Source organism: Drosophila erecta, unplaced genomic scaffold, assembly GCF_003286155.1.
Source record: "Drosophila erecta strain 14021-0224.00,06,07 unplaced genomic scaffold, DereRS2 tig00000092-arrow-pilon, whole genome shotgun sequence".
NCBI lineage: Eukaryota > Metazoa > Arthropoda > Insecta > Diptera > Drosophilidae > Drosophila > Drosophila erecta.
Window position 1 is genome coordinate 7,548,774 of NW_020825207.1, and position 27,384 is coordinate 7,576,157.

The window sequence follows — 27,384 nt, forward strand, 5'->3', positions numbered from 1 at the left end:
AGGTGGGCCAACACAGCCAGTGTTCGGGCAAAAAACAGGTTGTAGAAAAGGGGAAATAAATAGGAAAAAAAATTGGAAAAAAAATATAAGGCAAAGGAATAGAGAAACCGGACCAAGGTTTGCCAAGTGCCAAATGCCAAGTGCCAGGAGCAACGGAGGCAGCAACTTTATTCCCACTTCTTCTTGGCCTTTCCCTACTAATTAGCCTGCTATTGGCATTTTTGCTTAAACGCTTAACGAGCTCCTAGAAATTGCCAGTTGCCTTTGCATCCGTTAATTGCCTCGACCCCGCCCAATTGCCCTCGATTTGGGAGCCAAAAACACTTCTCGGCTGTGCCGAGTATGTTCGCAAATGTGATGGCTAATACGTCTTGCGCTGCGTATACGTAATTTCTGGGTGAGGCATGTCCCTGGCGGAACCATCAAAAAGCCGCTGGCTCGACCCGCCGCAAAACCGTGATCCTTTCTGCTCCTGACAACAAGCAAACAATCATTTTTGGCCCTGGCCCAAGTCGATTGAATGGTACCCTTTAGCGAAATGAAAGCGAAATAGTTACTACAAATTTCGTTTCACTTTCGTTGAATTTAGTCTGCTGATATGGGGAAACATGCACACTTAAGCGCTAAATAATATTGAAAAAGAAGGAAAGAAATCTTAGAAAGTAATGCTAAATAGCTAGAAGCAGCAATGCCCAAATGTGACGATCAATTCAAGTTATGTTTAGCAATCTGAATTGGTAGGAAATTACTCGTAATATTATTAGTGAAATTTATTAGGAAATTATTAGTAATAAAAATGGCAAAGGCATATGTAAGGCATTCCAACTAAGACAGCGCCTTTGAAGAGTATTGGCAGTCAGGGAACGCAGGAAAATCCCTGAACAGCCACTTATGCGATGAGTGAAGTGAGTCGCCGGTTTTTTGGTCCTGTTCCTCGACTGCCACGCTCACCTTTTCCGGGGCCCTCGAATTTGTGGTTCTGCTATGTACGAATGCTGGAACCGTAGAACTGGCCCACTTGGAAATTGCTTTGAAGGGCTGCTGATGCGGATGCTGCCGTGCCATTTCTCCTTTCTTATCTCACTAAAATAGGCATTGTTGGTCCCGGTTATGTGTGTGTTTGGCCTGGCCCTTTCTTTTGATTTTTGCCATGCACGCATGAAAATTGTTTTCCTTTTGTTCTGGGCACAGGACTCAGGACTCAGGACGAGCAACAACAAAGGCCAAAGGTTGTTGACAGCGTCGGGAAACTATGCTACGGATTATGATGCTGCCAACAGCTAAGTGCGTTCTTAGGAACGCTTCAAAGGACGGGGCGTGGCAGGATATGTGGGCAGCAAAAGGCGGCTATTGACAATGGGCGGCCAAGGGGGCTCGTCTCTGTTTTAAGGCTTTAACCAACGAGGCAGTTGCAGGTGAATCCGGCTGGGTTTGGTGCCGAAAAGGCCTGATCGAAAGCCACATGGGCAGGGCAGCGGATGACACTTTTAGAAATGGGCGGAAAGCAAGGCAGTTGGCTTTGTCCAAAAGCAAAATCACCTCCCCAACGAAATGCAAGTAAAAGTGGTTTCTAGTCATCAAGAAGGCTTTGAAAGTGAACAACAAGAAATGTCACAGCTTTAAATACATGGAAGGTGCATATGCCTTAAACTTAAACCAAAATATATTGCATAACTGAGGGCCCAGTTTTAAAATGAAGGCCATATTTTATCCTTGCATTAAATTCGTATTTCTAAAAAACGCAACAAAACTTTCAAAGTTAGCTTCGCAAATCGTTCTCTAAGTGCGGATTTATTTAATCAGGCTCAAACGGCGCTTATCCTGGCTGGGGAAATGGAGCTGCTTACTTAGCATCGTTATGGCCAACGATTTATGCATAAGCGGCGAATAAGGAGCATTACAATTTGGCTAAATCTCGGAGCACCCACGTATGTGAATGGGCATCCTGCTTATGTGCATGTGAATGAATCCAGCCACGGAGACAAACGGCAGCCACTTAAAACTGTCACAAGTTAAAAACCGCAAACTGCAGTCGCAACAAGGATTGCACCTCCCCAAAGGGTTGCAAAAAGGACTCGAGATGGGCGGGGAATGGGGCAAAAAGCGGAATGAGGTGCACGTAGGGAGCAAAGAGAGACATTATGCGACGGCATGGAAACACACAACAATTTCACAGACAATGAATACATTGGCGAAATGAGCGGGTGGGCGAAGGACTCCTAGACACGAGGACAAAGGAATTTAAATAAATGCATGTGCACGACTTGGAGCTGGAAAAAAATCACAACAATTGGTTTGACACTGCAGAAAAATCGCAGCAATTGCACACAAATTACACTGGAAAAGACGTGTGTCAATAAATATCTGTGTGGAACTTAACACTAATAAGTTTTAGTATGATTCTCACTACATATTTTAGAGATCATATTTTAAGTTGCTTTTATTAGACACATGAAGTGTGGATGGATTAAAGACTACTTTTTATACCCCTTACTCGTAGAGTAGATTCGGAAACGTTTCCGACCATATAAAGTATATATATTCTTGATCAGGATCAATAGCCGAGCCGATCTGGCCATGTCCGTCTGTCCGTATGAACGCCTCGATCTCAGGAATTGTTTGATATTTTTTCATTTTTTTATATATTTTGTAAATTTCTATAGATGTGCCGAAATACTTTTGCCACGCCCACTCTAACACCCACATATCGCACAAAACTCTCACTCACACATTTTTAAAAAATTTTAAAGTCCATTTTATTATTTTTTCCCCAATTTCTATCGATGTTCCCGAAATTTTTAAAATTTCTCGTTAGCACTTCCGCTACCGGAGTAACGGGTATCTGATAGTCGAAGAACTGGACTATAGCATTCTAACTTCTTTTCTCTGTGCACTGAAAAGTCGGGGGTAAGGATGATTGGTGGAAAGAGGTTAGTGGGATTGGGCGAAAAAGAAGGATGTCCTTACAGCCACTCGAGGACAACGGCGAGCGATGACTTTGCATTTTGCATTACATTTACTTTTTGCAACTTTCGAGTTACTCCGGGCGAAAGCAGTTTGAAAATTATTGCAGATCCTAGAACTGGAGTCAGCAGCTTCTCTGGCTTCTTTGGCTTCCCTGGCTTTTTCGGCTGCCTCTGTCCTTCTTAGCCACATTTCAATGTTGCGTTCTGGAGTTATTTTAAGCCATCGTTGTTGTTTTGCGTGTTGTTGCTGCTTACACACGCAAATGTCTTATTTATGCTCAGCACTTTTTGCCCACCACCACCCACCCGCAAGCTTTTCCCCCATTTTCCACCCGGCGACAACTTCTTGCGGCTGAATGTCGTCGACATTGCTTTCTGCTCGGGGTTTTCCACTTTTCCCCGCCGTTCACCCTTTTTTGGGATGTGAGTGGGAGTTTTCCCCCGGCTTCATCCCTGCGGTTCTCTCGCAAATGTTGCCTTGAACATAAGCCCTTGTAGAGTATGAAAAACCGTGGAAACTTTTAAGGTGATCGTTTCGCAGGGATGGACTAAAAGTAAAGTGGGCTTCCAATATGTATTCTTTTTAAGTAATGTTTGGTAATTATGGCGATAGAAGTTGCACATTTCGAGAGAAATTAAAATCACCCGTTAGCATCTAAATGGGTGAACTTATAGTTAGAAGATTAAAGATATGTTTAGATACAAGACACTGAATTAAACACTTCCAATTACTACTTAGTATTTAAAGAACTAGCCTCCCATCTGGCTGACAAAGTCATGAAATTTATCAATGCACTTGGAATTAAAGAGACAGGACATTGGCGATGGGTTCCAAAAGGTCACCAAAGACCCGGCATAGTAGTGGGTGCATGGCCACGCATTGATATCCATTTTTTGCTGCCGCCCGGAGCGGAATCCCGCTGGGTCCCCACTGATCCCCCAATCAGAAGCCAAGCCTGCCAGTCCAATTGTTCATGGGCACACAAAGCTCGGATTGCATTTGGCCCGACTTTTGTGGAGCTGCTTCCCAGCAAGGATTTTCGCTATGCCATCGTACTTCAACTTCAGTCCGGGGCTTTCTTATGCAAAAATCCATTCTTGTTGCTTGTTATTCTGGCATAAAGGAAAATTGTTTATATAGCTGAGAATATATATTTGACAAGAAGCGGAGCAAAGGATTCCACGAGGAAGAGTTGCCAGCGCATACTTTATTTTCAACGCTTATTTCTCTATTTTTTTTTTTTTTTTTTTTTTGAGGGGACACAGGACAGGACGGACCAAGCTGCTTAGTCCTGGCTCTAATAGAGCCTTGCCAGGACTTTTTATGCTGCTTATTAAGGCTGGAGAGGATTCCCGCGCTCAAATTCTGTCCGGCTCCCTGCATTTCCTTATTTATTGTCATGGATATTTGAGTCAAGTTTTTGCTGCACTCTTTTGTGGCCCGTGGATAATATACAATTTTTTAATGGCCCATAATCACGTTAGCTGAAAACTGTCGCCGGCACTAACTTAATAAGCAGCAAGACCAAAGTTCCCCAAACGAGAAGGCAATGGACAGCTGGGCACGTTATGCAATTTAACAGAATTATTTAAATTTCAGCGAAACTTCTGAAGTGGGGCATGAAAAGTGAGCGGCAAAGTTTGCAACATGGCAACAACTTCACTCACCATGGGTCAGTGTTGCAATGGGCAACTTTTAAATTAACCCTAATTCAGAATGCGCCAACAGCAACTAAATGGAAATGAAAAATAAAAATAAAAATAAAAATGAATATAAAATAAAACTTCAAAACAAATACAAATAAAAATGGGAATGAGAATGAGAATGAAAAGAGGCGGAGGCAAAGAAATGGTGGCCAACAAGTTTACAATATTCTTGCGCATTCTTCAACTTTAACAATTTATTAAATGGGTCAAAAGCCACTAAAATTTCATTTATCATTGCATGAGCAGGCACTGCACCACGCCCACCGCCCAGCCACCTGCCACGCCCCTCGTGCCGCCCACGGGCAGCCAGCACGTCAGTCCCTTGAAATGCCAACAAATCGCAGAGACGAATGAGCTCGGCAAACTTGAAGCGCTTCCGGTATGCCACAGCCAGTTTTCTCCTCGCTCCAGTTTCCCTGGATTCGGGTTGGGCATGTCGGCACTTCAGGGACATTTGTCATGGAGATGGGATCGTTACGAACGGAGTCCGCCCAACTAACAGTGCTTAGAACTCAGTAATGAGTTGGATCTAACCAGAACTGGAAAGTTAATCGACTGTCGCCGTGCGCTTTATTCAACTGTAAGTTATATGTGCAATTAACTCTTGGAAGCCTTCATATTGAGTTCAATTGGATTTCGACGTCATATTCTTATAAAGATAGGATACCCCAAAGCCTGCCATTCTGCCCTTCAAAATATTTAATTAGCTTATCCGTCTACGCCTCCACTTGATATTTAAGGTCATTAGCTGACTTCTCGGTTATATAAAATTCAACATCGCGTGCTTGCAGAGAATGTTTAAGGATCTCATACATGTGTTATCCCAATTCAGCTACCATGTATTAATTCAGCTCACTTGGAGGCTTTTTAAGCTATTAAAGTAGTTCTCGTAGGACCTGTTGGATGTACAGTCCTATTGGGACGTCGAGCTATAGAGGTGGTGTCCCTGGGAAATATAAATATCAAACTTCTTGTGGTTCGAGTTGTGTCCGGATGTTGAGGTCTAGTGGTTTGAATGGGTCTTGGGGTGGGAAGCTTTCTAGTGGGTTCCTCGAAAATAAAAGTCAGTCGTCTAGTAGTTCTAACTTGGGGTCGGGTCCATAAAGTGGATCGCGGTAATGTGGGTTTCGTAGCTCTAACTGGTGTCCTTGTGGTCAAGGTGGATCCGATGGGTCGTCTTGTCCATAGGGTGGATCGCTTGGTGGCTCCTGGTGTGGAGCTTGAAGGTCTCACTGGAGGTCGTGTCCATAGAGTGGCTCGAACTGTGGGTCTAATTGTGGGTCTAGGGGTGGGTCGCACTGTGACTCTTATGGGAGGTCTTGTCCACAGAGTGGGACCAACTCTCCTGCGCGTTGGACGAACTGTGGGCAATGGAGGACGCACTGGAGGTCTGGTCCACAGGGTGGGCCTTATATTGGGTCTAGTCGGTAGCAATCTGGTGGGTGGCCGTGACCAGATCAAGAATTTTCGAGTGGTGCGCACTGCTGGTGGACGAGTTGGCCTGGCGGTGGGTCTTCGGGTAACTGGTGGTTTTGGGATCCTCCTGGTTGGTTGCCTTGTGATGGGAAGTCTTCTGGTGGGCCTGGGTGGCGGAACAGTTGGAGGTCTAACAAATCGCGGTGGTGTTGGTCTGAAAGGCCGTGGCGTTATCCTGGCTGGCGGTGGTTTTGGCCTTGGAGGAGGTGGTCTGGGTATAGGCCTTGGAGGAGGTGGTCTGAGGATTGGTCTTGGTGGCGGTGGAGCACGCCTGGAACTCTCGTCGGGAAGTATTCCATTGATGTCACCAAAGGCCAAGCAGAACACCCAACTAAAGAGCAGCAGCGCCAGTCGCATTTTGTGTACTCGGCACGAACGAGTGCTCCGATTTATATAGGTTACTATATAAAGACCAAAAATAAACACAGATGGTTGCCGAAATAATTTGTGCCTTTTGTCTTTAGACTTCACTCGGTAGTTAAACGTTTTATTAAACATACATAATTACATGATTTCTTGCTTTTTCCGTCTACTTCACTTGTCTTTTGGTTTCTCGGTTTTGGGTTGGGTATTGTATCCTTTGTATCATATGTATGCGCATTGTGTATAATACTTGTACATTCCTATATAAATGTATACCGTATATGAGTATTTTTTATTTGTTTTTCAATACATATATATAGAGAGAATTTCTTTTAATATCGGCTCAACAAACATAACTGTGAGTGCAGTTGTACAGAATGCATAATACTAAGGTTCATCTACCCGAAAAATCCTCAGGAATATGGTGCTGTACACAAGAACTGGCGTATCGTTACTATAAAATATCCAATTTAATTTGCTATCAACAATATTGAAATATAATGTTTACAGTATTCAATACATATATTTATGTTTATGTATATCGAGCGAAAGATTTGCTATATGAAATCAGGAAAAAATATATTTTAGGTACAAATATAGTTTAGTTTGCCTTTTCACTTTGGTGCGTCAACTTTCATATACTATATAAACGTATATCATATATTTCTATGTTATATGTTTTCTTAGGTATGTCAAAATATGTCATTTTGTTAGTTTATTTGTGTAAAAATTAAAATATTCAACAGTTGATTGCAATGAGGCGGATTTCCATAATATCATTCGTTACAACATTTGTTTATACTTTGTTTTAAAGATTCGGTTTCATTTGCAGGTTTTCTTCTCTATGCTGCTTATGTTTAAGTTTAGATAATTTTTGTTTTTCAATGCAACTACATTTATTTTCCATAGTTCATATTTACTTTAAATAGTTTGGTATTTATTGCGTAGGACCATTTTGGGATTGAATGTGTCTCTTCGAATTTTTTAAAGGTTGCAAATATCTAACGTAAAGATCATTATTTAAAGTGACGCCCCTAACTTCTTCATAAACATTTTAACTGAGGAATATCGAGACTTAAAGTGATTTACTAATTTTGCTCTTTACATGAAACTTCGCTAACCTATTGGGTAATCCACACGGTGCGTTTCAAAGCCATAAGACAACGGATAATCTAAATTAATACTATAAAATAGTATAGTGAACATCAAAGTCATAATCAACTGCGGCTAAACGAAGCAGCTACCACTGCTTCCCGATGTCCTGTAGCCTTGAAACGCCTCGTATTCACATATCCTGGCTTTTCAAGAACTTCAATCTCTGTTTAGTTTTCCGTGATTGTATAGGTACTTTATGTGTAATTCGGGGTGTGTGTAAAACGGGTAACCATGCGTATGAGTAATTTGCTTTGGTGATCGCCCAAAAGTAGGCAACAAACTCGGCATGCTCATAACTGAAAACTAAGTCCGGGAATATCAATCATTGCCCGGCGCCATGCAACTGATATAAAAAGGCCTATAAATATTATAGATCGGTACAATATATATATATAACTATCCGTACACACACATATATTGCCCTATGTATATATTGCTAAGCTGCTATGTGAAAATTCGTTTCGACTTCCCCCTCACTCCACTCCATCGACTTGAAACAATCCAACTCATACGTAATCTTTATGCTTTAGGCTATGTGGCATGTCCTATATAAAATATATATGTGTATATGTATATGCTATGCTATGTGTAGATCGTATGTTGACTGCCCAACAAATCAAAATAAAGCAATGCAGTTATGCAATTCATATTGCAGGCCAATGTCCAAGATATGTTTGCGGTTATACTTTGTTCGTTTTAGTACTGTGAGTATGAAGATGGGCTGAATGCCGACTCCGAGAAGCCAAGGTCTCCGTTTACTGAGCAAAAGGATTGTGCTGGTTGGCTCCGGGTATGTCCAGATTACCGCCAGTGGTCTGGTACGTGCCATATGGTCCTCCATTCGGATTCATCTCGTTCAGCCGCGAGTTGGACAGAGCCCGTGGAATCGGATTGCTGGGAACGCCGTGGGGTGCCAAATGCGAGGTCTCCTCGGCCACCTAAAAATTCGGGTTATTGTATTACTTAGACCATCACTGATATAGAATAATTTCAAATTTATAACGTACAGATAACTTCCTAAACAGGATTAGGAGAATTGGATCTTACTCACCTGATGCGGATCCTCGGTGACGGGAATTTCCGAGATGAAGCCCTGCTCCTTGCGGTAGAAGTTGACGAAGATGAAGAATCCGAGGACGAAGAGGCAGGCGATGCCGTACCAGCGGAAGGTAGTAGTAGTACCGTAGTAGGTGACAAACATGCCGCCAATGATGGCGCCGCAGCCACGTCCCAATCCGTGATGGATGCCCTGGAGGACACCCTGGGCCGAGGCTCTCAGGTGCTTGGGAGTATTGTGGGCAATGTAAGAGCAGGATGCAGCCCACACGGCTGCATGGGTGATGCCCTGCATCAGCTCGAATGGCAGCACCATCCACGGATTGGTCAGATAGGAAATATATAGGAAGCGCAGTACATTGCCAATCAAGCCCAGGCACAACACCTTGACATGGCCAATTTGGGTAATCAGACGGAAGCTAAAGAAGTAGGCGAAAATCTCGGACACATGATTGATGACAGAGGCCACACCGAACAGGGTGGGAGTGCCACCATAGTCCTGCAGATGCCAGAACAGAAAGGTGAAGATCAAGCCAATGCCGAAGCCCATGAACCAGGCCACGAAAAGGAAGGAGGCGGTCTTCAGATCTTTGAAGTGGGTGAGCACGGTCATCCACTCCGGCAACTCCTTGGCCGTCTGGGCGAACACCTTGGACTCGGCCCCAATATGCGGTTGTGGCTGATGGCCAGTGGCCAGGAAGCTACTGACGCCACCGGCACAGGCACCCGAGGCGGCACTGCCGCTACCAACTGCCAGCGATGGCAGATTCAGCTGGGCCGCCAACTGGTTCATCGACTCCTCCTCCGCCCGCTTGTTGGGATCCACGAACTGCGCCTGCTGCTGTGCAGCCATCTGCTCATCGATGGGATCGTACTTGAATGTGATCTTCGAGGCGGAGATTATCGCACAGGTCATCAGCACCGAGAAGATGGAGAAGCAGATGTTGTAGTTCTTCTCCTTGTTGCCAGCGCCACAGGGATGATTCGAGAACGAGGTGGAGTGATCGAGGGCGATGCCCACCAGGAACATAGAGATGCCCCAGCCGAGGGACCCAAACATTCGCTGGTGACCGTACTTGTCTGCATCCTCGCCCAGCAAAGTTATTACGGCGGAGTCTGCCAATGTGATTGCCGGAGCGCTGAAGAACTCCCCAATGAGGATCACTAGGAGCAGCAGGAAGAACGCCTTTTGGATGTCCTGTGGGCAGAGATAAGTATGTAAGTATTTTTTAAGTATTTCATAGATACAAGATCCTCTTGGCAGCTGGTGTACTAAGTTAAAGATGCAAGATTTATTGACATACCTAGTAGATCTTGAAATGGCAATATAAGAATGGTTTGCAAGGCAGAAATTATGTAAATTAGTATTAATATGCAACATTACCTTATAAGTAAAACAAGATAGAATGCTATAGTCGAGTTATCCGACTATCAGATACCCGTTACTCAGCTAATGGAAGTGCTAACGAGAATTTTTTAATATTTCTTTAAAATTTCTACAAAATCATAACATCAAAAAAATTAAAAAAAATAAATTTCTAAATTTGAAGTCAAATTTTTAGAGAATTGCTCCAGAAACATTTAGAGGTATGCCACTTCAAAATCCGATCACGATAAGTTGAGTTATGGAGTTTAGAACTTCAGCCTTGGGACTCTTCTTACTTATTTTGAATTTCTACACACCATAATATCAAAAAAATTACAAAAAAATCAAAAAAAAATACATTTTTAAATTTGAATGCAGTAATTTAGAGAATTTCTCCAGAAACATTTAGAGGTATGCCACTTAAAAATCCGATTAAGATTAGTTGAGTTATGGAGTTTAGAACTTCTGCCTTGGGACACTTTTTACTAATTTTGAATTTCTACACATCATAACATCAAAAAAATTACAAAAAAATTTTAAAAAAATAAATTTTTAAATTTGCATGCAGATTTTTAGAGAATTGCGCCAGAAACATTTAGAGGTATGCCACTTAAAAATCCGATTAAGATTAGTTGAGTTATGGAGTTTAGAACTTCTGCCTTGGGACACTTTTTACTAATTTTGAATTTCTACACATCATAACATCAAAAAAATTACAAAAAAATTTTAAAAAAATAAATTTTTAAATTTGAATGCAGATTTTTAGAGAATTGCGACAGAAACATTTAGAGGTATGCCACATAAAAATCCGATTAAGATTAGTTGAGTTATGGAGTTTAGAACTTCTGCCTTGGGACACTTTTTACTAATTTTGAATTTCAACACATCATAACATCAAAAAAAGTACAAAAAAACTAAAAAAAAAAAAATTTCTAAATTTGAATGCAGATTTTTAGAGAATTGCGACAGAAACATTTAGAGGTATGCCACATAAAAATCCGATTAAGATTAGTTGAGTTATGGAGTTTAGAACTTCTGCCTTGGGACACTTTTTACTAATTTTGAATTTCAACACATCATAACATCAAAAAAAGTACAAAAAAACTAAAAAAAAAAAAATTTCTAAATTTGAATGCAGATTTTCAGAGAATTGCGCCAGAAACATTTAGAGGTATGCCACTTAAAAATCCGATTAAGATTAGTTGAGTTATGGAGTTTAGAACTTCTGCCTTGGGACACTTTTTACTAATTTTGAATTTCTACACATCATAACATCAAAAAAATTACAAAAAAATTTTAAAAAAATAAATTTTTAAATTTGAATGCAGATTTTTAGAGAATTGCTCCAGAAACATTTAGAGGTATGCCACATAAAAATCCGATTAAGATTAGTTGAGTTATGGAGTTTAGAACTTCTGCCTTGGGACACTTTTTACTAATTTTGAATTTCTACACATCATAACATCAAAAAAATTACAAAAAAATTAAAAAAAAATAAATTTTTAAATTTGAATGCAGATTTTTAGAGAATTGCTCCAGCAACATTTAGAGGTATGCCACTTCAAAATCCGATCACGATAAGTTGAGTTATGGAGTTTAGAACTTCTGCCTTGGGACACTTCTTACTTTTTTTGAATTTCTACACATCAGAACATCAAAAAAAGTACAAAAAACTAAAAAAAAAATAAATTTCTAAATTTGAATGCAGATATTTAGAGGATTGCTCCAGAAACATTTAGAGGTATGCCACTTCAAAATCCGATAAAGATAAGATGATTATTGGCATAATCAACATACCGGAGTCCTGTACACCATGGAGCTGAAGATCGGCGTCACATAGTCCCTGTGGTACTTGTCGTCATAGTTGCTCACAAAGTTGATGTGCACTGGTGAGATGCCCGCATCGATCCTGGGCAGCAGCAGGGATCTCTTGTGCCGACTGTGGGCTGCCTCGGCCTCCTCCAGGGCTTCATCCGCTGGCATGGTGCCAGTGCCCAGATCCAAGTGCTCCTGCTCGTACATGGCCGACAGGTCGCGCTTCGTGCGTGTGTAGGTCAGCACAAAGTCCGTGGCATTCCGCCGCTCAATGCAGTTGATGGCCTCCGGTCGGATGAAGCTCAGCGGGATGGTGAAGAGCACCCAACAGGCCAGGGAGCCCAGGAGCAAGCGCTTGCCCTGCCGACAACGATCCGCATAGGAGCCCCAAAACGGGGCCGACAGGAACTCCACGAAGGGCCGCATTCCCACCAGGATTCCACACTGGCCCGGATTCATGCCCATCTGCTTGAAGTACACGCCCATCAGCGGAAACAGTGAGCCGAATGCGGCGTAGAAGAAAAAGTAGAAGCTTTTCACGGGTATCAGTTCGCGTTCTGTGCTCGCCCCGAAAAACATTTCCAGGATGTCCGAGTGGCCGCGAACTTTGTGCGTTGAGTCCTTTGCCTCTGGATAGCTGTCGATAAGTGTGAATCAATTAGTTGCTTAATCTAAATGGATCGTCCCCTAGACTTACAGATTGAGATCCACCTCGCCAGTGGCCTCCACATCCACCCGTGGCCTGGCTCCAGGTGGTCCGTATCCGGCTGCCTGCTGCTGCGGCTCAATGCCGTAGTTCATGCCCTGGTCGTAGCCACCTGTTGCCTGCTGCTCGTATCCATAGCCCTGTTGGCCATATCCCGCTCCACCGGCGGGTGCTCCGAAGGGATTGGCTCCTCCTCCACCGCCTCCGCCGGCGCCCGCAGTGTAGGGATTCATTGTTCGCTGGTTCCTTGAACTCGGATGGTTTCTGCTGGATGGTCCTGGTTGCTCCTCCTCTGAACCCTACCCTTGCTGGTTGCTGCTGTTCCGCTCTTGTCTGACACTTCCCTTCGGTCTGGTCTCTTGTGTCCCAGTTACAGTCTCATTATCATCTCCATTATCATTCGGCAGCTGCATAAAACAAAGGACACAATCCATCATTACCATTTCATTGTTCTAGCTCACACAGAAGGCCTGTGGAAAGCGATTTGGATTTCTTTTCACTTCGCCTGCTTTATGAGAAAGGGATAAAACCACCTTCCTAAACTACACCACACACATTACCACATTACTTCATAACTTACTACAAAATACTTGAATATAACATTTACTTTAAAATAAAAGCTAAAAAACTAAGCGTGGCCATCTTCTGAAATAGATTTTATAGTTCCCGAGAACTCTACGTTCATACTGATAAGATATATTTTGTAGAGTCGGAAAAGCTCTCTTCTACCCTACATACCCTTCAAAAATGGTTATAATTAACTAACACAGTGTTTTTATTTAACTTATCTCATGTTAAAAGTACTTCCAATTGTATTAGAAATTTAATTTAAGGTAAAAGTCCCAACTACGTTTTCTTAGTTCGCAATATAATCGTGCTATTTTTCTTTTATATAATATTTCCTTGATATTATTTAATCCAGATTAGTGCCTATGTACAAGGCTTAGCTCAAGGGAAAACGACTCGTATTGCGTCCATTTCGGAACTCAAACAAATACGGATGTCAACTGCTACCGTTTGACATTTCCTTGATTTTCGAGCGAGCATTTAAGCACTTTCCCTCCCCTTGACTTTTAAAAATAAAAGCGTTAGATACAGAGACTTGAAATAGCAAAACAAACAAGCTCTGCCAATCACTCGGTTTTTTATGAGTGAGCTCAAGCGAGTTGAGTGAATTGCATCAGCTTGTGAGCTTTGAGCGTGAGTAATTTCTATTACATTTTTGGTTGAGTTTACTGGTATCACACATACGCACCGTTGGCACATAAGAAATGTGGGTAAATGGGTACGAGGCAGTGTGTGTATGTGGGTTATTGTCTGTATATAGAGCAGACTTGTTGTTGCCACCAAAGGCTTAATGCAAATGGGGTATTTTGTGGGCAAATAAAATATTTTCTAAATAATAAGTTGGCAAGGTAAAATGAAGGAGGTTACTAAAATTAAGATATACCAACAATTATATTTAAAGGTTTATGAACAATCTCACTCAACCACACTGCATAAACAGTTCATTTATTTTAGTTAATTATAAATCCTTTTGCAAAGCTGCGGATTTATTTCCATTTTAATGGCTCACACGTGCCCACAAAATCCGAGGTACATATCACACTCTATATATAGACAATTTTCGCACACTTCTTGAAGGCCATTGTCACAGGTTGAGACACTTGGGGCGAAAGCCTTCTTGAAGTCCTTGTTTCGTATCCTGTTTATTATGTAAACTTGTCGCACCGTTCACCTGTGATTCGGTAAGTATAGTACACACCAGAAATATTGTTTGGCTGGCTGGCTGTGATGAACTATGTATTTAACTATTCGGCTGTGGGGCGAATGTGTTACGTGCGTAATCGATAAGCAGAGTTTTCCTCGCGTCTGGCCTCTATACGAGCGTTTGGCAAGCTGCCCAAGAGTTTTCCCAAAGAGCCCCGAAAAGAAAATGTTGCGCTCAGAAAAGCGGACGGAAAAGCTCGCTCAAGCGCGTTCCGCTGTCGCACGCTGAGGTGTGTGTGTGTGTGGGTGTGTCTGTGTGTGTGTGTATCTGTGTGCGTGTGTATCCAGTCTAATGAGATTTGACGCGGTGGACGGCAGGACTTCAAAGAGAGCGAAAGAGATGAAACGAGAGAAAGTGACAGCTTGGCGGGAAAAGTTCATTTCGAAATTCCACTTTCTTCAGCGATATAAAAGAAACAAAATACCAAACTTAAGCTATACAAAGAATATGTTCAAATGAACAAAATAAGGCATTTTATCAAGGTATAAACTGTAACTGCAGAACATGTAAAGTACAGAAAACTACTGAGTTGTGTAAACTACTCAGCTACTACGCAGCCAAAACCCGCATAAAAACAAAAATAATAATTTTCAACACGTTTGCCTTCAGTGGCCTATGCGGTGATAGGCGACATGAAAAGTCCCCAAGATGGGGAACCACCGGCGACCACAGCCACGACGTGCCTCCCATTCGAATCTTGTTGCATCGCTGGCTCCTATAAAAAGGCAAGTGCTCTGATTGAAATCATATCAGTGCGATTTGTACACTCCACAAACAATGAAGTTCACCATCGTTTTCCTGCTGCTGGCCTGCGTTTTTGCCATGGCTGTGGCCACTCCCGGCAAGCCACGCCCCTACAGCCCACGCCCCACCTCCCATCCGCGCCCCATTCGAGTGAGGCGCGAGGCATTGGCCATCGAGGATCACCTGGCTCCAGCCGCCTTCCGACCACCACCCATTCTGCCCGTCTAAAGATGTGGATCCCGCGAAGAAATCTTAAATGATCATTCGATCCAATTTGTATTGAATTATTTCTCCTTAAAAATTGTTGTGAATTTCTCACTTTAGGCAAACAGTAAATAATAAACACATGAAAGACAGCAATTAATAATCTGTAATCAATTATGACATTTAAAACTTGGGGGGTTCCCAACGCTTATCAGCGTTTTTCAACAGAATCTGCTGAGCTCTAGAGCAGATAAGAAATATACTTGCAATATACAAAACCACCAAAAGTCACGTTTGAGAGAAAATAAGTCTAAACGTATTGAATTCGCGCCTCCTGTGATTCACAAACTGGTTCTATAGTACGTATCTCTTAGATTCCAGCCAAATAACCAGATGGCCGCAGATCAAAATGAATGGGTTTGTCCCCTCACAAACAAAATTACAAACGCCCTGATAAAATGACTTACTATATTAATATATTGTTTCGTATTCATATACTTTAAATAGAGTTTTAATCAAAAAAAGTTTGTTATAAGTTATGGCATACATTTACTAAATTATTAAAAATGAACTAAATTTGTAAAACAATATTTGAAGGTAATTAGCTTTTAAATGATATTTTTCAGTGCAAACTTTTCGTTGACACTTCGAGTTAAAGTTTCCGCTCTGCTCTCTTTTGGCTCGCATCCTTTTAGCCTGCTCCTGCGCAGAAAATTCAATTAGTTTCGGCCGAAACTTCACTCAAATCCTGCCGCTCTCACCGCCGCTCTCCATTTCGCTCGCTAACCCCTGCCGGCTCCCCCAGGAAAATCCCGCCCGCAAAACCTATTGATAAAGCCTGACATCAAGTGAGAAATACGATAGCGAATCCCTTATAACTGTCAAATGCCGACCTGCGCAAGATGAGGATGCACTCCTCCATCAACGCACAAAGAAAACCACTTGGAGATGCCAACAGAGGACCTGCGGCGTGGTGAAACCGGAACAATAGAGCAACAAGTGGCGTCAATGGGTCGCAAAAAAGGGGAGGTGATGAGGTCAAGTCGCACAGCCACACAAGCAAATAGCAGAAGTAAGCCAACATCACTTCTCGAGCGGGGAATACCGCACTGATAAGGCATCCAGGCCTCCAGATCGGCAATAAGATGAATCATGTGAACCACCAGAACAGTTCTTCCCCATACATTCAGGTATAAAACCGAAGTATTGGCACCTTGGGAAATCAGTCAGCTCCAGCAATCCAGTCCAGCAACATGCGCAAGACAAGCATCCTAATCGTGGCCCTTGTGGCACTTTTCGCCATCTCAGAGGCAGTTCCTTCATTGCCCACGACGGGACCCATTCGGGTTCGTCGCCAGGTGCTCGGAGGTTCCTTAAGCTCCAATCCCGCTGGTGGCGCTGATGCTCGCTTGGATCTCACCAAGGGCATTGGCAATCCCAACCACAATGTGGTGGGTCAGGTTTTCGCCGCTGGGAACACTCAAAGCGGTCCCGTCACAACTGGCGGAACTTTGGCCTACAACAAGTGAGTTCTCTAAGATTCAAATATATTGTTAGGAGATATAGTATCATATATCTTTTCCTTCTTGCAGTGCTGGCCATGGTGCTTCCTTGACCAGAACACACACGCCCGGAGTAAAGGATGTCTTTCAGCAGGAGGCCCACGCCAATCTATTCAACAACGGCAGACACAACCTGGATGCCAAGGTGTTCGCCTCCCAAAACAAGCTGGCCAACGGCTTCGAATTCCAGCGTAATGGAGCCGGTCTGGATTACTCCCACATCAACGGACATGGTGCTTCGCTGACGCACAGCAACTTCCCAGGAATCGGCCAGCAGCTCGGTCTAGAGGGACGTGGTAACCTGTGGTCCTCGGCGGATCGGGCAACCCGCTTGGATCTGACAGGATCGGCCAGCAAGTGGACAAGTGGACCGTTCGCCAACCAGAAGCCCAACTTTGGTGCTGGCCTGGGTCTATCTCATCATTTCGGTTAAGACTTCTTAATTGCTATTGCAATTCTAATTTATTTACAAATAAATAAAAATCTAAATATTTTATTTTAAAAAAATCATGTTTTTCTGAGTAATGGGGGATAACTATTCTTTAATTGCCTTGATGGGTTTAAATGTGTAAAGGTATGTCAATTAAGCAATGACGTAGCAAGAGTTTGGCCAAATCTGAAAAAAACTATTCTAATATGCTAAATGTTTCATATTTTTATTTAGTGTAAAAATATACCTGTGATCTGATCAAATTTTAAAGAATAAATTTTATATATTTTAAATGGATTAATTGAAAGAAATATATTTTATCGGGTTGGAACTGGCTTATCCACCGCGTTCTAAACTTCTATCCAAAGTTATGATACTCTATGGAAAATACATTGAAATTATTAAACGAAGCCGATTTAAAGGGTACTTTCCGGATCGACACTCATTTGTGTATTTAAATATTTCTAACACATGCTTAGCTGGGGTACGATAAGAAATTAATCAACACTTTTAATCAACAGCACCTCAAGCCTATAACATAAAGATGAACTATCTGTTAGTGCAAGCGATTTAATATTATTTTTAAGAGAAATATAATACTATAGTTTTAACTTTTTTCAAATAATTTATAAATATTCTGAAATATTATACATACATTTTTGTGGTATTCAATAAATTAATTGTTTGGCACTTCCTTTAAAAGTTCTGGTTTATACGACTTAATTTCTTGTTATTTTTAACAATACTAAAATAAAGAAAATCAAATACAAGTTTGCACTAAATTAGTTAAGTGGCTGCTGTCATGCACAAATATGTGTTTATTAAAGTATAGCAATATTTTGAGAACTGTGCGGGAAAAGTCAATGGGTCACCAAATAAGAAAGGTAACGAACACACAAAAACACCACACGTAAATCACCCATCAAAGCTCTAAGGGGAAGTCCTAACTGATAAGGCTGGCAAGCAAGCTGAAAACGACACCCAGATGAATCTAGTGATTTACCAATAAAGTTATTCCCCTTAGATTTTGTATAAAAGCGGTTCATTAGCCACCTTGGACACCAGTTAGCTCCAGCAATCCAGTCCAGCAACATGCACAAGACAAGCATCCTAATCGTGGCCCTTGTGGCACTTTTCGCCATCTCAGAGGCAGTTCCTTCATTGCCCACGACGGGACCCATTCGGGTTCGTCGCCAGGTGCTCGGAGGTTCCTTAAGCTCCAATCCCGCTGGTGGCGCTGATGCTCGCTTGGATCTCACCAAGGGCATTGGCAATCCCAACCACAACGTGGTGGGTCAGGTTTTCGCCGCTGGGAACACTCAAAGCGGTCCCGTCACAACTGGCGGAACTTTGGCCTACAACAAGTGAGTTCTCTAAGATACAAATATATTGTTAGGACAAATAGTAAACCATATTCTCTTCCTTCCTGCAGTGCTGGCCATGGTGCTTCCTTGACCAGAACACACACGCCCGGAGTGAAGGATGTCTTTCAGCAGGAGGCCCACGCCAATCTATTCAACAACGGCAGACACAACCTGGATGCCAAGGTGTTCGCCTCCCAAAACAAGCTGGCCAATGGCTTCGAATTCCAGCGTAATGGAGCCGGTCTGGATTACTCCCACATCAACGGACATGGTGCTTCCCTGACGCACAGCAACTTCCCAGGAATCGGCCAGCAGCTCGGTCTAGAGGGACGTGGTAACCTGTGGTCCTCGGCGGATCGGGCAACCCGCTTGGATTTGACAGGATCGGCCAGCAAGTGGACAAGTGGACCGTTCGCCAACCAGAAGCCCAACTTTGGTGCTGGACTGGGACTTTCCCACCACTTCGGCTAAATGTTACTGTGGTATAGGGTTAGAAGCTAATTTATTTAAATCAAAATAATAAACGCATACAAAATTATGAAACTATGTGCTAATTAATAAGCCTTTTTAAAATCAACAAACAATTTTTCACTCACCAAATAAAATAGGAATATCCATTTGAAACCTGAATGAAATATAAGCTTCTCGTATCAGTTTACGGTTTTCTTTTATCTTTTTATTATGTAGTTATTTGAATATTTTGCTTATTATACCGCACTTGCGTAAACAATTCGATCCCACTCAATGATTAATAATTTTGCTTATGTTAGTTTAATGGATTTTGTTTTACATTTTTGTTGTGGTTGTTGCTGCTCCTGTTGCTATCTTCACCAATTAGGGTTTCATTTCGTTTTTGCAAAAACATAAAACATGTTTGGCTTGAACAATGATTGGGAGTTGTTGGAAAATACAAAAGGAAACTATGAAAAGTCTGCTAAGTATGCTGATATCATGTTTGAATTGAATAATGCCTTCTGCACACCGCTTACGACAGCTTCTTGGCCTTCTGGTACAGCGTGTCCACCACCTTACCCATACTTTGTATGGTTTCCAGCACACGTTCATAGGTCTTGTCCACAGGCGTCTCCTCGAAAACAATCAGTACTCCCTCACCCTGATCCAGAATGCCGCTGAACTTTTTGTCCAGGATCATTTGGGACAGCTTCTTTTCCACCTGCGGCATGGGCAGCTGGATGCTCTCGGCAACATGGGCGACCTGCAAACAGAACACAACCCATTTTAGTGAGGGTGAACATACAATGTCTTTACAATCCATCTAACCTGCACACGAGAGTAGGGTTCAATGATGCGGCACAAGTTTTGCTCCAACATGGTGTCGTATAACGTCCCCAAATGCGCCTGCACAATCACATCCTCGGCCAACTCCTTTTTGTATTCCTTGAGGGCAGCTTGGAAGTCGGCCAGGGAACGTTTGTGGGAAGCCTCAGCCACTGATTTCATGGCATCTACATCGCGGCCCGAATAGGTAATAGCCTGGTAATGACAATTACATTAATAAGGGAATTTGCTGGTTACAAATGTTGGTTGTGTTAGACAATTCGATTACATATATGTATGTAGAAAACAACAACTGCTTACCAGCTTTCCGCTGACGATCTGGTTGACATCATCGGACTGACCCAACATGATTTTGCACAGCAACATGTATTTCAGCGAGGTCAGGGCCTTACCGCTGTCCACGCTGTCGAATCCTTCAAAGGCCTCATAGAAATAGGAGAATGCGGTCTTAAAGTCACGCTCATCGGCCGCATGTAGGATGCCGGACTGAAGATCCAGTGCGCCCTGCACCTTTGGTGGGCAGTAGATGGCATTGGCCGTGGTGCGTGCTGAGGTAAGGGCGGCCCTAGCTTTGGGCAGGTTACTCAGTGCGTGATAGGTTTTGCTCTCCAGTAGCTGCACTTCCACCAGCAGATTCTTATCATCCAGTTTTTTCAGCTCCCGCAGCAATTGGGCACCCAGACTCAGGGCCTCCGTATACAAAGCAGTATCAAAATATAAGGCAATCAGGCGAGCCTCCAGCGATTGGCGAAGAAAAGTGCGTTTCTCCTGTTTGGCCCACTCAATGCAGTCTTTACACAATTGAACCTAGAGATCAAACAAAGAATTTTCTAGTAAGTCATCGTTAGTCATTGAGTGAAACAAGAACCCACCTCAATGCCTGTGCCCGCGTCCATGTCCAGGAACATGTCCACCAGCGAACGCACCAGCTTTGCCGCCTTGGCCTTGCTGATCGAGCTGAGGAACGGACGCGTCACCTTGATGAGATCGGCCAGCTCCTTGGCCTTGCCCTCTTGCTTGTAGAGCTCTCCCTGCTGCAGAATGCCCTGCTCCTTGATTCGAATGCGCTCCTCATCGTTCTCGGCGCCCTCCTGGTCCCGGACAAGCTTGTTCAACAGCGAGCTGTCCTGCTCCTCGCGATTCACGCTGGACAATGCCTGGGCACGCTCGAAAAGTGTTGCTCCGGCCATCTTGCGACTTGAAATTTGTGTTCGGACGAGACGAGATGAGAATTGGGGCTGGTCAACTCAGGAATTTACTAATCAATCAATCAACTAAGCGTGTCTCAACTCAGCCACTAGCAATGCGACAATTTTTCCTTTGTTTTCGATCGGTTCCGGTGTGTATTGATTGCGTATTTACGTGTTTTATGCTGACTTTTTCACCTCTCGGTCGTTGTTATTAAGCGCCAGTCACGATTAGAGCTGGTGCGATTCCGATAGGCGTATCGTAGCGGGCATCGATAGGCCTCGAAGGTAGCACTAGTGCGTGCTATCGATAAATCGCACACAATTCGTGACCAATCGAAAAACCCGGTCTAATTACTAATTAATTACGATTTAGTTTCTATATAAAAGGCTTTAGCTCAAATTCAATTTAAATCAATTTTACTTTAGTTATGATAGTTCTCTGCCGCTGTGATCGTGGTGATTTTGATTAATCGAGCTTACTTATGTGCACAAATGGAACTCTTCATACTGTATTTGTGTACATTACTTATGTGCACAAATGGAACTCTTCCTACTGTATTTGTTTACTGTATTACTGCATAATAACGGCATAACGGAAAATATTACATTTTCATATCGACATCTTGTTGTGTCCCACACCTAGTTAATATCGAGAAACTCCCGTCACTAATTGATTTGTTGCTATTTGCAAATTTGTTTGTTTTTGAAACTTAAGAAAGAAATGGGTGAAGAAACTATTAACTCCACGCAAAACAAAACCAGGACGAAAACCACGCGACCCAAGGCAGTGTACCTGTGGACGGTCAGCGATGTGTTGAAGTGGTATCGACGCCACTGCGGGGAATACACCCAGTACGAGCAGCTCTTCGCCCAGGTAGGTTGAGTGCACAATCCTAATCCTAGTCCGTATCCTCCATTTACTTAACTTACCGTTGATCCTCGTTAACACGGTTTTCCTTCAGCAGTTCCGTCATTTCAGCACCTCAAAACGCAAACAGGAAAATTCCCGAATACTTTTCGCTACAATTTAGACATCACTATAACTGCCTACTGATCTTGTTCCTTTCACAGCACGATATAACCGGACGGGCTCTACTACGGATCACAGACTCCTCACTGCAAAGGATGGGCGTTACAGACAACAGGGATCGGGAAGCCATTTGGCGGGAGATCGTAAAACAGCGACTTAAGACGGACATCATGGAAATCCGGGATATGGAGAGGCTCAACATTTACTAGGAACAAAATATATTCAAATTCCTTACTACGATAATAGAACATTTAAAGATTAATGTGGTTATGATGTAAACCTTCTTTTTAAGATTCTTAGACGCCATATCAGGTTTTAGATTAGACAAACAAATATAGAAAAAAGGAAAATTCGCGTTTTAATTTTCTGACCCTATCAACTGATTATTGCTTATTGTCCAAGATTGACACATGTGAAATTAACTCATAAATGAGAGACTTGTATAGTTTTTATTATTAGGATACTTGGGTTAGTGTATACTAAAGTAAAGACCAGAATATCATTTCTTTGAGATCACTGAAAGGTGTTGCTAATATCAATCACTTATAACGACCAGTTCCGTTTCGGTTCAGACCTCCTTTTCCTGCTTGGGCGTGACCAACTGGACGTCGTTGTCCACCGGCTTGGTGGCCACACTGGCTACCAGCCCCACTCCTGATCCGGCCACCGCCACGCCACTGTTGCAACTTGAAGTGGTAACGACTTTGGGCAGCGAGTTGGATGTTAGGATGTGCGGCATGGTTACGGTGCCATTGCCCATTGGCAGAGCGGTTGTGAAGAGCAGTTTTGGCGGCTGCAGACGTTGAGCAGTGGAGCATGGCGAGGCTACAGGTGCCGGCTGTATTAGACTTGGCAACAGGTTGAGCAGGCGCTCGCCCATTGACTTCTCCCAGTCCAGGCGCTCGCGTTCCAGGGATAATCGATTGTGCTGGATCTCGTTGGCTTCGTTTTGGGAATTCAGCAACTGACGAAGAAGAATTCGCATTGCTGAAAATGGAATTTATTTTAGTACAATGGGAACATGATGATAGCAGCTTGATACCTACTTGTCATGTGTCTCTTCGTTTGCAGATCCTCCCTAGCTTTCTCGTGAACCCGGCGACTCTCCTCCTTCTCCAGTTGAATGTGCTGCTGATGCTGTAGATGCTGCTCCTGCTGGAGACTATGTTGCAGTTTCTGCTGCTGCTGCTGAACAGCGGCCTGCACCTGAGCTTGGGCATTGGACAAGGGCAAGGAGGCGGTCGATTTACCCACTGCAGCAGCCGCTGCCGCCGCCTTGGCCTGCTCCGCATTGACCAGCACGAACTTGACGCCTCCGGGCGCAGTGGCCACCAAACCGGCGTTGCTAGGCTGTGCCGGTGCTGCTGCCGATCCGCTAATCATCAGACGAGCGCCCTGATTGATGGCACTTTGCAGCAGCTGGATTTGGGGCGCAGATCCCTTGGCGTTTGCCATGGGACTTGGTCCCGCGGCAGCCGGCAGTTTTGATTGCATCAGGAAATTCGTTGGTACCAATGAGATTTTACCACCCTGAAGTTTGCCCGGTGTGGTAGTTGAACTCTGCGTGGTCGAGCTTATGCCGGCCGTGGTGGTGGTAATGCTGGCCGGGATGATGACATTGGCCCCGGTAAAGGGAAGCAGATTCGACGGTTTGTTCCGCTGTAACATGTCAGCCAAAGTGGATGTAGTATTGGAACTTGATGACTTCTCTGTTGGCGGATCATCTGCGGCATCCACATCGATGGGTTCTTCCTTGGGCTGTGGCAGAAGCATGCAGTCATCGTCCTCCTCCGGTTCGGGCTCTATTGTGGAAGTTGCTGGAGCCGTTTCGACTTCCTGTGCTGGCTCGCTTTTGATGCAGGACGACGTCAGAGCCTCTCCAATATCAACCTCCACATCAGCGGACACCTTGCGACGCTTTGAAAATGATTCTTCGTTCATATCGGTGTCGGCTTCTAGGCAGCCAGCTTCCAATTCCTTTCGGCTGCCGGTGTCCTTGTTTTTGCTGACGAGGGCGGAGAGCAGCATGTCATCCTCCTCGTTGTCGCTTTCGGATAACTCCTCTCCGTTCTCCAGCCGGCGCTTGCGACGTTCGGCATGCTCCTCCAGGGCCTGCTCCAGTTGGTACTTGAGCGATGGAGCAGGCACCTCATTGGGTCGCACACTAAAAATGGGTCTGGTCATAATGGCATCCATCTCGGCAAAGTGTTTCCAACTGGGCTCCGAATCGGTGGACTGACCGCCGCACTCCTTGTCCTTCTTCAAGCGATTGTAGAAGCACTTCAGATTCTTAATCCGTGTGGTAATCTCCTCCGGCGAGCGATGGTAGCCGTACTCCTGCATCTTGGCGGCCAGTTGACAGATCACGGCGTGCTTTTTGTGCGTGGTGATTAGGGTTCTCTGCAGCTTGGGATCGCCCCACAACTGGATGAGCAGTTTGGTTTCATCTGTGTCGAAGTTGGGATTGCGTCCCACGAAGCTATGCTTCTTGGCGGAGTTCTGGCACGGATTTGGGGCACCATTTCCTGGATTGATTGTCGTACTTACAGGATTCGCAGTGGTAGCTGAGCCGTTGTTCACCGTCTGAGCCGGAGTTGATGGTACCGGATAGGTGGCCGCCGCTGCCTCCGAGCGGCGCTTCTTGATCCTAGCACTGGACTTCAGGCTCATGGCTGCTGCACTGCGTCTGGAAAACGAGCAGGTAGGCAGGTGAAAATCAATATAGGCCAGAAAATGGAAATCCGGGTGCCGCTGCCTCCGTCTGCAGGCGAGTGAAAAATGAGCCAGGCGAACGGCGCAACCGCGGGCAACCGAATTGCCCGAAATCCACCCCTAAACATCGGATATACCCCCACCACCCGGGAAAATCGGTGGCTAAGCCAAGTGCATTTCCCACCCAACTAAGTAGTAGCATGCGCGCTGGCTCACAACAGCTCTCTCGCTCTCTCTCGTCCTTAAGAGGCATGCGCCAAGGGGGAGTTATTGATTAGTAACCCCCTGCGTTTAGGGGTTCTTCCAACAGGAACCAGGAAAAACACTTTATTTTCGGATTTGCATTTAACTGGCTAAAATGAGTCCGCTGCTTTCCACAAAAAAAAATACCCGGCTAGAGATGGGAATCTGGCGAATAGGGACGCGAATTAGGATGTGGACACGAGATCTGCGCATCACACTTTGTAGGACATGCGCAGTGAGAGCGAGCGAGAGAACGCGTTAAACCGTGGCTGGGGTGGAAAGTGCTCGCTGCAACGAAGCAGCAGACTTTGCGAGAACGGAATGAGAGTATATTTAATAAAACATTTAGAAAACTTGCTCTGCACGACCAGGATAAGAAGCTCGAAAGCCTTAACTATTCCCCAGAGAGCGATTGCCAAAAAGCGAGAGATTTAAACTTTTTAAATCGGCACAACATATATCGATAAGTCGAAAGTCGATAAGTGGATATGAGAAATTAAAGCTAGCGCTGCCAACCGAATGGTATGGTTTTAAGCAAATGATGTGGTAACTATTTTAAGCATAGCGCACTTAATTTGCGCAAGGTAACATTTCAAATAAGGTATATATACATTAGGACAATAAAAATATTAATGAATAAAAACTATATTATTGAAGTTGGTATGTTTCACAGCTGTTTGGTATTTTTAGACTTTCTGTAGACGTTCACACCTGTCAGCTGTTGTTAAAAATTTGGTTTGCAATACAAAACTAGAAAAATGGTTTTGTCCCAAGAGGAGCAGGAGTTCATCAAGCGCAAGCACGAAGCGACGCTGAAGGTCCGCCAGGAGTTCCTCAAGCAGAGCTCCAATCCCTACCGCCATGCCACCGGCGAGGGCGGCACCGTGGTAAGTGGGAGCACCAATCCTTGGCTTGGTTATGTCATCACAATGCGGGCTAAATGCTATTAAACCGCTTTACATTGCAGTTCGATGCGGGATTGGCCCGTTTCCAGGCGATGCGCGTCTCCAACTATGAACACTTCAAGCCCACCGGCAAATCCTTCCGCACGGGCCTGTTCGCCGTCGTCCTGCCGATTGCCCTCTACGCCTGGGCCTTGAAGGCGGAGCGCGATGGACGCGAGAAGAAGTACAGGACTGGCCAGGTGGCCTACAAGGATCGCCAGTTCAAGTTCATCTAAGCCATACATTCAGCAATTGATCTTCGATTCGTATAGTGGAATTAAAACAAAACCGTAATGAAGCTATGCCATTTATTTCTCCTCCATCTGCTTGTCGCGGGCGATGACAAAGTCCTCGAACTTGACCATGTACGTGGTGCCCTTGTGCCAGTGGGCGGTCACCTTGCAGGGCTGTGAGACACAAATTATAATATTATTAATTATTAATACTTTGTGGTGTCTACAGTGAAACCTACAAATCCGCAATTCGTGAGCACAGCTTCCACAATGCCAGCAGTGAAATTGGCGCAGTTTAGAGAGCCCTTATCCTTTGGCACACTTATGAAAGTGTTGACCAGAGGTTCCTTTTCAATAATGTAGTATGTCCTTTCATCGTCGTTGGCGTGTTCCAGTTTTTCCGCCTCCTTGCCAAACAGATTTTTCCACACTGTCGTCTTAACAAAGAGCAGCATTTGGGTTAATTTCGTTTCCCTCTTGGAGCTGCGCTCCCTCACGAAATACAGGTCGATTATCCGGGTGCCCACATCTTGCCCCAAGTCGTGGAGTCTGAAAATTAGTTTAGATTTAACGAAATAATCCCAAAAACATACAAAAACTTCCACCTTGTTTGCAATTCGGGCACTGTAAACACTCTACTCTGCGAGTACTGGACGATTTCGCTGAAAAGCAACGCCACAATGCTCTGGGAAACCTCCGTTTTGCCCTTGGATAGGGGTCTGTCCAGGATGTTGCTGCGCGGGCGCATCGAGGATATTTTTAGGGCCTCTAGTTTCTCCATTTTGCTGATAAATGTATTAAATTATTTTCCAAAACAAAGCAAAGTGTGCACGCCTATTTTTATGCCCGAAATGCCAAGATGCTTTACAGAAGAGGTCACACTTAAATGCGCAAAAAAAATACAATAATTATTAATTATATTTATAAAACCCTGTATTCTTGTTATATATTTTTAAAAAATATAATTGGAATAAACAATAAATAGGTGCTTTCCTGTTTTCTTCTATGAATAGCAATCGAATAAAGTGCCTAGAGCACTTTGTATAAC

At 43.9% G+C, this 27,384-nt stretch overlaps 10 protein-coding genes across 14 annotated transcripts; 5 read left to right on the top strand and 5 right to left on the bottom strand.

The window, feature by feature from the left end:
• Positions 1-5,540: 5,540 nt before the first annotated feature.
• Positions 5,541-6,506, bottom strand: LOC26525970 (gibberellin-regulated protein 14). Its single transcript, XM_026980193.1, is given in 3 exon segments — positions 5,541-6,308; positions 6,310-6,420; positions 6,477-6,506. Coding segments are annotated over 3 exon segments (909 nt in total).
• Positions 6,507-6,590: 84 nt separating this feature from the next.
• Positions 6,591-14,616, bottom strand: LOC6549079 (major facilitator superfamily domain-containing protein 6-A). 3 transcript variants are annotated; one of them, XM_015156895.2, is made up of 5 exons: positions 14,376-14,616; positions 12,602-13,017; positions 11,887-12,541; positions 8,719-9,921; positions 6,591-8,605 (listed from the first exon to the last, which is right to left on the bottom strand). In XM_015156895.2, exons 2-5 carry the CDS (start codon positions 12,841-12,843, stop codon positions 8,423-8,425), a joined length of 2,283 nt encoding a protein of 760 aa, XP_015012381.1. In that variant the 5' UTR covers positions 12,844-13,017; positions 14,376-14,616; the 3' UTR covers positions 6,591-8,422. The 3 variants fall into 3 exon arrangements, with proteins under 3 accessions (XP_015012381.1, XP_001975598.1, XP_026836677.1); XM_001975562.3 differs by having other exon boundaries at positions 8,055-8,605; positions 14,349-14,616; XM_026980876.1 differs by having other exon boundaries at positions 8,055-8,605; positions 14,342-14,616.
• A 519-nt stretch (positions 14,617-15,135) lies between these two features.
• On the top strand, positions 15,136-15,479 carry LOC6549078 (drosocin). Its single transcript, XM_001975561.3, has one exon. The coding sequence runs from the start codon at positions 15,159-15,161 to the stop codon at positions 15,351-15,353; it is 195 nt and encodes a 64-aa protein (XP_001975597.1). The 5' UTR covers positions 15,136-15,158; the 3' UTR covers positions 15,354-15,479.
• Positions 15,480-16,570: 1,091 nt separating this feature from the next.
• On the top strand, positions 16,571-17,324 carry LOC6549077 (attacin-A). The gene is made up of 2 exons (XM_001975560.2): positions 16,571-16,854; positions 16,922-17,324. The coding sequence occupies exons 1-2, from the start codon at positions 16,583-16,585 to the stop codon at positions 17,322-17,324; spliced, it is 675 nt and encodes a 224-aa protein (XP_001975596.1). The 5' UTR covers positions 16,571-16,582.
• A 1,063-nt stretch (positions 17,325-18,387) lies between these two features.
• On the top strand, positions 18,388-19,342 carry LOC6549076 (attacin-A). The gene is made up of 2 exons (XM_001975559.3): positions 18,388-18,685; positions 18,754-19,342. The coding sequence occupies exons 1-2, from the start codon at positions 18,414-18,416 to the stop codon at positions 19,154-19,156; spliced, it is 675 nt and encodes a 224-aa protein (XP_001975595.1). The 5' UTR covers positions 18,388-18,413; the 3' UTR covers positions 19,157-19,342.
• Positions 19,343-19,345: 3 nt separating this feature from the next.
• LOC6549075 (26S proteasome non-ATPase regulatory subunit 11) lies at positions 19,346-22,222 on the bottom strand. Its single transcript, XM_001975558.3, has 5 exons — positions 22,105-22,222; positions 20,857-21,181; positions 20,285-20,791; positions 19,967-20,179; positions 19,346-19,901 (listed from the first exon to the last, which is right to left on the bottom strand). Exons 1-5 carry the CDS (start codon positions 22,146-22,148, stop codon positions 19,671-19,673), a joined length of 1,320 nt encoding a protein of 439 aa, XP_001975594.1. The 5' UTR covers positions 22,149-22,222; the 3' UTR covers positions 19,346-19,670.
• LOC6549074 (protein aveugle) lies at positions 21,724-22,554 on the top strand. The gene is made up of 2 exons (XM_001975557.3): positions 21,724-22,048; positions 22,246-22,554. Exons 1-2 carry the CDS (start codon positions 21,896-21,898, stop codon positions 22,411-22,413), a joined length of 321 nt encoding a protein of 106 aa, XP_001975593.1. The 5' UTR covers positions 21,724-21,895; the 3' UTR covers positions 22,414-22,554.
• Positions 22,555-22,638: 84 nt separating this feature from the next.
• LOC6549073 lies at positions 22,639-25,795 on the bottom strand. 3 transcript variants are annotated; one of them, XM_026979858.1, is made up of 3 exons: positions 25,771-25,795; positions 23,251-24,890; positions 22,639-23,191 (listed from the first exon to the last, which is right to left on the bottom strand). In XM_026979858.1, exons 2-3 carry the CDS (start codon positions 24,872-24,874, stop codon positions 22,773-22,775), a joined length of 2,043 nt encoding a protein of 680 aa, XP_026835659.1. In that variant the 5' UTR covers positions 24,875-24,890; positions 25,771-25,795; the 3' UTR covers positions 22,639-22,772. The 3 variants fall into 3 exon arrangements, with proteins under 3 accessions (XP_026835659.1, XP_026835657.1, XP_026835658.1); XM_026979856.1 differs by lacking the exon at positions 25,771-25,795 and adding an exon at positions 25,518-25,690; XM_026979857.1 differs by lacking the exon at positions 25,771-25,795 and adding an exon at positions 25,307-25,690.
• Positions 25,796-25,832: 37 nt separating this feature from the next.
• On the top strand, positions 25,833-26,401 carry LOC6549136. The gene is made up of 2 exons (XM_001975555.3): positions 25,833-26,046; positions 26,127-26,401. Exons 1-2 carry the CDS (start codon positions 25,918-25,920, stop codon positions 26,337-26,339), a joined length of 342 nt encoding a protein of 113 aa, XP_001975591.1. The 5' UTR covers positions 25,833-25,917; the 3' UTR covers positions 26,340-26,401.
• LOC6549135 (trafficking protein particle complex subunit 5) lies at positions 26,395-27,205 on the bottom strand. The gene is made up of 3 exons (XM_001975554.3): positions 26,942-27,205; positions 26,576-26,885; positions 26,395-26,510 (listed from the first exon to the last, which is right to left on the bottom strand). Exons 1-3 carry the CDS (start codon positions 27,115-27,117, stop codon positions 26,412-26,414), a joined length of 585 nt encoding a protein of 194 aa, XP_001975590.1. The 5' UTR covers positions 27,118-27,205; the 3' UTR covers positions 26,395-26,411.
• Positions 27,206-27,384: the final 179 nt, after the last annotated feature.

What these genes read in the sequence shown, in the direction of transcription:
- LOC6549135 (XM_001975554.3), bottom strand. Translation starts at nt 27,117, where the DNA reads ATGGAGAAACTAGAGGCCCTAAAAATATCCTCGATGCGCCCGCGCAGC. An exon ending in GTGCCCGAATTGCAAACAAG is followed by an intron (nt 26,886 to 26,941) that starts GTGGAAGTTTTT and finishes ACTAATTTTCAG; the next exon opens with ACTCCACGACTTGGGGCAAG. An exon ending in TGCTCACGAATTGCGGATTT is followed by an intron (nt 26,511 to 26,575) that starts GTAGGTTTCACT and finishes TGTGTCTCACAG; the next exon opens with CCCTGCAAGGTGACCGCCCA.
- LOC6549077 (XM_001975560.2), top strand. Translation starts at nt 16,583, where the DNA reads ATGCGCAAGACAAGCATCCTAATCGTGGCCCTTGTGGCACTTTTCGCC. An exon ending in GGAACTTTGGCCTACAACAA is followed by an intron (nt 16,855 to 16,921) that starts GTGAGTTCTCTA and finishes TCCTTCTTGCAG; the next exon opens with TGCTGGCCATGGTGCTTCCT.
- LOC6549136 (XM_001975555.3), top strand. Translation starts at nt 25,918, where the DNA reads ATGGTTTTGTCCCAAGAGGAGCAGGAGTTCATCAAGCGCAAGCACGAA. An exon ending in CCGGCGAGGGCGGCACCGTG is followed by an intron (nt 26,047 to 26,126) that starts GTAAGTGGGAGC and finishes TTTACATTGCAG; the next exon opens with TTCGATGCGGGATTGGCCCG.
- LOC6549079 (XM_015156895.2), bottom strand. Translation starts at nt 12,843, where the DNA reads ATGAATCCCTACACTGCGGGCGCCGGCGGAGGCGGTGGAGGAGGAGCC. An exon ending in CCATGGTGTACAGGACTCCG is followed by an intron (nt 9,922 to 11,886) that starts GTATGTTGATTA and finishes CTCTGCCCACAG; the next exon opens with GACATCCAAAAGGCGTTCTT. An exon ending in TCACCGAGGATCCGCATCAG is followed by an intron (nt 8,606 to 8,718) that starts GTGAGTAAGATC and finishes CCGAATTTTTAG; the next exon opens with GTGGCCGAGGAGACCTCGCA.
- LOC6549078 (XM_001975561.3), top strand. Translation starts at nt 15,159, where the DNA reads ATGAAGTTCACCATCGTTTTCCTGCTGCTGGCCTGCGTTTTTGCCATG.
- LOC6549073 (XM_026979858.1), bottom strand. Translation starts at nt 24,874, where the DNA reads ATGAGCCTGAAGTCCAGTGCTAGGATCAAGAAGCGCCGCTCGGAGGCA. An exon ending in AACGAAGAGACACATGACAA is followed by an intron (nt 23,192 to 23,250) that starts GTAGGTATCAAG and finishes TTCCATTTTCAG; the next exon opens with CAATGCGAATTCTTCTTCGT.
- LOC6549075 (XM_001975558.3), bottom strand. Translation starts at nt 22,148, where the DNA reads ATGACGGAACTGCTGAAGGAAAACCGTGTTAACGAGGATCAACG. An exon ending in CGTGTTAACGAGGATCAACG is followed by an intron (nt 21,182 to 22,104) that starts GTAAGTTAAGTA and finishes ACAAATTTCAAG; the next exon opens with TCGCAAGATGGCCGGAGCAA. An exon ending in ACGCGGGCACAGGCATTGAG is followed by an intron (nt 20,792 to 20,856) that starts GTGGGTTCTTGT and finishes TTTGATCTCTAG; the next exon opens with GTTCAATTGTGTAAAGACTG.
- LOC6549076 (XM_001975559.3), top strand. Translation starts at nt 18,414, where the DNA reads ATGCACAAGACAAGCATCCTAATCGTGGCCCTTGTGGCACTTTTCGCC. An exon ending in GGAACTTTGGCCTACAACAA is followed by an intron (nt 18,686 to 18,753) that starts GTGAGTTCTCTA and finishes TCCTTCCTGCAG; the next exon opens with TGCTGGCCATGGTGCTTCCT.
- LOC6549074 (XM_001975557.3), top strand. Translation starts at nt 21,896, where the DNA reads ATGGGTGAAGAAACTATTAACTCCACGCAAAACAAAACCAGGACGAAA. An exon ending in ACGAGCAGCTCTTCGCCCAG is followed by an intron (nt 22,049 to 22,245) that starts GTAGGTTGAGTG and finishes TTCCTTTCACAG; the next exon opens with CACGATATAACCGGACGGGC.